The 6,000-nt window shown below is 46.3% G+C and overlaps 1 protein-coding gene across 1 annotated transcript in view; it reads right to left on the reverse strand.

Moving 5' to 3' along the window:
• Nhsl1 (NHS like 1) overlaps window positions 1-5,774 on the reverse strand; it is a 132,557-nt gene extending 126,783 nt beyond the window's left edge. Inside the window, exon 1 of the mRNA XM_032894947.1 lies at window positions 5,368-5,774. Within this exon, the coding sequence (XP_032750838.1) occupies window positions 5,368-5,569 (202 nt within the window). The 5' untranslated portion in view covers window positions 5,570-5,774. The remainder of the gene's footprint in view (window positions 1-5,367) is intronic.
• Between the last annotated feature and the right edge of the window lie 226 nt (window positions 5,775-6,000).

Here is a 6,000-nt window from a genome sequence, read left to right on the forward strand (position 1 = left end):
ATGCCAGCGCTTGGGAGGAAGGTGAATCTCTGAATTCAGGGCCAGTTTGCTCTACATAGCAAGGTCCAAGCCAACCAAGGCTACATGATGAGAATGAGTCGGAAGGAAGGAAGGAAGGAAGGAAGGAAGGAAGGAAGGAAGGAAGGAAGGAAGGAAGGAAGGAAGGAGGAAGGAAGGAAGGAAGGAAGGAAGGAAGGAGGGAGGGAGGGAGGGAGGAGGGAGGGAGGAGGAGGGAGGGGAGGGAGGGGAAGGAGGGAGGGAGGAGGGAGGGAGGAAGGAGGACGGACGGACGAACAGACTGACTGGCCAGAAAACACAGTTTCAAAAGTCTTTCATCATCTAGTAAAGATATTCCAACAATGGAAAAAAGCAAAAATTACTTCCAAGCTGAAGCCCTAGCAGGAAGCCCCTAATTTCACTAGTAAGACCCTTCAAGTCATTTAAGGAAGTGTCTAATCTTCAAACTAGTCCACAGACTTTTTAAAGTTAAAAGGGGGGGAATACGGAGTCAAACATCATTTTAATAAAAACTCCACAACTTAATTACCAAAAGAAGGGTCATTTTTACAATAAAACAAGGTACAGAGGCAACTGGGACTGCCAACCTGAAAGGAGAAAGAAATAAGCGAAGGCCAATAAAGGGTGGTCTCAGCGGAACGGGTAAAATATTAAGTAGCACTTTGTCCCTTTCACAGATGTCAACTTCCACGGAGTTTAAGAAGGAAAACAAGCCGGCATTCACCGAGAACATTTGTCTTAGTGCGTTTGTTAAGATAAAAATCCATTTAACCACTTTCCTGACAGAGCAACCTTCAGAATAAACAAAGCCTGTTTGGTCTGAAGCACCACTTCGGAAAGTTACTTTAACAATATTTATCAACGCCTTTTTTGCCTTTCTTAATGTCAGTGCTGTTCCTGGGCCTCACAATTTTAAATGTGCTTTACTATCAAAAATAATAGAACCCTGTTGCTAATACGAGCAAGGATTTGAACTTGCTGCATTAGGTCTTGGTAATCCATTTTTTCTCCATTACAACAGCTGGTCATTAATAATTCAACTGTGCACAGTGAGCCTGTTTTCTGCTACGCGCTTATGAGGAGGGATACCGGGATAAAATGAAACATAGCTCCCACATACAATTTACATGTAGTTCCTCCATACAAAAAAAGTATTTTCTAGTGTACAGATCGTTCATTATCCCTGATGCCTATAAAGGCTGTCCTCTGATTTTTTGGGGGTTGGGAGGTAGGGGGTGGGGAGTGGGGGGGTGGGAGGTAGGGCAAGAGGTGTCAAAGATTTAATCCAGGGCCTCGCTCCTAAGAAGCTGCATCTCTAACCCCATATTTGAAATTACAAGCACTGAAATAACAGAGAAGTCAGATTTGGTAACGTTACTAAGTTCTTCAGATGATGGTAAAATGTGCACAGAGAGAACAAAAATGCTCTTTGGAACAAGGCTTTGTACATCAGTTAACCTCTCTATTTGTAGACCTGTCAACTCCAGAATCATCAATCATGCCTCCCCCCCATCCAAAGGAGAGCTGGGGTGAAACAAGACGTACTCTGGGCAATGAGCAGACAACCCACCCCTACCTCACCTCATTGGATTTTCTTTCAGAAGGAAGGGGGAAGCGTGGGATGGAGACGGGTCATTAGTCTTCCCTGAGAGCCTTCCATGGTTCTGGTGAAGAACCACGCACTAAACACTGGTTAACTCCATGCTTACAGCAAGAAGACCACGGGGAACACGAGAAGTCTAAGCAATTCACGCTGTGCTTTTCCACAGTCAGTGTGTGTAACTGCCCCTCAGACGCCTTCTGTGGAACCAGAAACACCAAGCAGCAGTGCAGGGCCTGTGCACCTTCATGTCCTCCACCCAGAACACAGTAAGCAAGGATCCTCCCGTGAGTCTTCCTTCCTTCCTTCCTGTCACAGCAAAGGGACACCGGAAGCCTGCTGTGCGACTACATTCTCCCTCTCTCTTACACGGGCATCTAACGATACCGCTCCTGATTCACTGACGAGCGCTTTCACAGCCTGGTTTTTATAATTAAGAAGAAGCATGGAGTGCAGAAGTGGGTCACATCCCAGCAAGAACGAGAGAACTGACGACCGTGTTACCACACGCTCTTACTTCCCCAAGCGCAAATGTCAGGACAAGAGACTTGCAATTCCCAGGTACTGTGGCAAAATAAGTGCTTAGTGCTGATTGCTTTGAACCTGTTTATATAAATCATCGGTACCCTCCCTTCTTTCAATTATGTATATATAGGGAAAGGAGAGATGTGCACTTAAGTGCGGATGGCCCCAAGGTCCCAAGACAGTGTCAGACCCCCTAGAGCTGTAGCTAGAGGCAGCTGTAAGCCACCTGACCTAGGTCATGAATGGAATTCAGGCCCTCTGCAAGAGCAGTGGGGATGCTTAACCTCTGGGCCCTTTCTTCAGCTCCACTTCAGGCAACTTTTTGAAGGTCACATGGTAGAAAGAAACCTACTGGTCGCTTCTAGTCACACAAATAGAATCTGCCAAGAAGTCCTAAGCTATTGTTTTACCTTCGTAAACATGTAAAGTAACCATGTAAAAACCTGTGTCGTGACTGTTACCGGCCAGCCTAGACACTCGCGTAAAAAGGCCTTCTACTTTTGCAAAATGAATGGTTGTGTCATATAACTTACTATTCATTCACCAGGGATCCGGTCGGTGGCTTGGCTGTGCTAAGAAGTGTTACCTGGTGACAGCAGGCGGGAACAACAGTGTGTCCTTGAAGCAGCTGGGAGCAAGCAGAAGGACTGCAGAGCCTGCCTCCCCAGACCCCACAGGGCACAAGCAGTGACTTTCCCAGTGACCACTGCCCCACCTCCATCTGTCAGACCTGAAGGACATCAGTTTTTCAAGAACATTATCAGTCAAAAGTCTGCTCATGTTCCGGGCGTTAGGTATGGAAGTCATCTCATACTCCCATCACACCAGTAAGTCTTGGTGCTTTCTGATCTGTGACCCTATCTCGATGGTCACCCACTGCAGTGGCCGCTACTGTGACCCTATCTCGATGGTCACCCACTGCAGTGACCGCTACTCTGACCCTATCTCGATGGTCACCCACTGCAGTGACCGCTACTCTGACCCTATCTCGATGGTCACCCACTGCAGTGACCGCTACTCTGACCCTATCTCGATGGTCACCCACTGCAGTGACCGCTACTGTGACCCTATCTCGATGGTCACCCACTGCAGTGACCGCTACTGTGACCCTATCTCGATGGTCACCCACTGCAGTGACCGCTACTCTGACCCTATCTCGGTGGTCACCCACTGTAGTGACCGCTACTGTGACCCTATCTAGACGGTCACCCACTGTAGTGACCGCTACTCCAAGTTACACAGGTTCAGCTTCTACGTCAGTCATCAGAATAAAACCCAAAACCTTGCACGACTTAACTCAAAAGATGGTTCCTCTTTTGATCTACTAGTATAAACAAATGTCACCTCTACGTTTCTCCAAAGGACAGAATTATGACGAATGAAGACTGTTAGAACCTGCCCCTAAGGGAGTCTGTCAAGGATGAGAACCCGTTCTTCTTTGTAAGCTAAACAGAGAAACAATATAGTTCTGAGATTTGTAATGCACAGAGGCAGCATTTAACGCATCCCCCACCTCTAACCCCGTATGTCAGGATGATAACATTTACCCTGGGCCAACAGTGCCCCTGTTACACGAAGGGATAAAAGGCACGGTGTTTTGTATTATAAATAAACAAGTCCGGCTTCCTTCAGAACTTGCCTTTCCCCTTCACAATGACTTCTCTATTTTCTACAAGTCAAGTGTACACTACCTGCTTCGCTTTCCACATAAACCTAAGGCATACAAATTCAGTCTCTCTCCCTTTAAGGCTAGCATGCGTGAGCTGTAGACAGTGGAAGTCCTAAAGAAAGCTGCATGCTCACACATATACACTCTTCAACGGAAACCTGAGAGCAGCCGGGTTGAAGCAAAGTTAAGTTCTGAGAAGCAACTTCTGGCAAAGACTAAAGGGAGTCAAAAGTGTACCCCTTGTAACCACAGCACTATGGTGTCCACCCTACAAACTGGTTCGGTTCAAACGTTACAGCCCAGTCACTTACCAAAACCACAGCCTATCCCTGATTTAGAAAAGTAGTTCACAGATGTAAACTACATAGCTTCTTCATCTGGGAAGCAAATGCCCGTTTCAATGCTGGCAATTACACAGTGCGAGCTCAAATGCCAGGTTTCAAAGCTCAGTATGGGCGGACCCCTGGTGGTCAACTCCCTGATGTAATAAATAACTGACATCTTCAAAAAAATATTAACCAGCCCTTCCTCTGCCAGTTCAACAGGCAAACACAATCGAGTTAACATCCATTGTCCTTGTAAAAAGAGCTGTGCTTTAATTCTCAAGAGTGCACAGTGGGACTATGTACCCAGAAGCATGCAGGTTACTTAATTCTCACATTTCTGCAGTTTGGGTTCCCAAAAGAGAGGGAAGAATAGGTCCCCAAGATGTTCTAGCAAGGTTTCTCTTGGCAGAGAGAGAACACAGTAAACAAGTCACACACAGTCCTGGCAGTGTCTGCGCTAGGCTCCTTCATAACACACAGGAGTGCTTCCCTGCTAGACTCTGGACAACATCCAGCAAAGAAACCATTTCAGAGCTTAAACAATTCAGTCCCTACAGGCAGACGTCAGAAGTTCTATATAGAAAGTAGGGGGTGATATAAAATACTAGAATGCACCCCTGTCCTCCAGCAGGACTACAGTTTTTCCTTACCTTCTAGGGGGGTCTAACATGCTAATCCTGAGAACAGACACCAACACACCAACGCTGGTCTGACAAGGAACTTGACAGAAATCCAAAACTCTTTTGGCCAAGGTAAAAACTCTTGTGTCCGTTTTCCTCCGTGTGACACTCAACACCTGTCTAAGTCATACATTCACCAAACTCATTCATCGTCTCAGAAGAAAGCTGCAAAAAGACCATCCACAAACCTCCAAGCTTTCTCGGACCATGCAGGAAAGAGCTCATGACTTGCCCCAGACCAGATGACCCCATCTGGGGTGATACCTTCTTCCTGACTTACCCAAATTACAGGAGAACATGGGCTGGGGAAGGCAGGGAGAGCACCTGCAGCAAACGAGAGCTGTTTAACCTTCTGGGAAGGTTACTGTCTCAAGCTGAATCTTGGCGGAACAGTTTTTAGACGTGTAAACAAATGAACGGTGCTTAGTTCCAACAGAGACTCCTCATGGAGCAGGAGAGGAACATGACAGAAAAGCACTGACAGCAACAAGGAACAATATAGAGCAAACTTTTTAAAAGATGTTTAAATTACGAGTAAGATAAAGTCACCTTTTCTGGGCTGGGTCCTGTATATCCAATTCTCATCATCAGCTTCCACCTGCTGCCCACAAACGGACAGCTCTCCATCGCTGCGAAACAGCCTCTTTGTCTGCCTGGACAGGGAGGAGAAATTTATCCAACTCACGGCACGTGAGAGGGAGCCTGGGTTTGCCTTGATTCTGAAGGAACCTGCAGAGCCTTCCTTTTTCATCGTCTTTCACATCAAAATCCTCTAGAGACAAAGGGCGGCCCAACAAACAAAACGCTAGCTTTTTAGAATTGGCCCGGATCCTTGAAAGGGGCCTGCCCCTTCCCACTTATCCAGACAACGCTCAGAGTCAGGCAGGCTTTTGTGCTTCTGCGTGCCCGATTAAAAGGAAAATGACGGATTAAAGATAATTTAAAAAAAAAAAAAAAGGTTTACTCTAGCCACATTGTAGCACCAATTTCTGGCGTGAGGTCCACAGGCAAAATAAAAATAATAAAAATAAATGCAAGTACAAGCTTTAGAAAAATAATATAGTCATTTCAGAAACACTTGCCAAGACTTTGCGAAGAAAAGCCAAGGTACCCCGACTCTTGGCTGTGTGGCTAGCATCCCTAAATGTAATCCTACGCCTCTCCAGGGCATCTTTCCTTCTG

Source organism: Rattus rattus, chromosome 2 (assembly GCF_011064425.1).
Source record: "Rattus rattus isolate New Zealand chromosome 2, Rrattus_CSIRO_v1, whole genome shotgun sequence".
Lineage (NCBI taxonomy): Eukaryota > Metazoa > Chordata > Mammalia > Rodentia > Muridae > Rattus > Rattus rattus.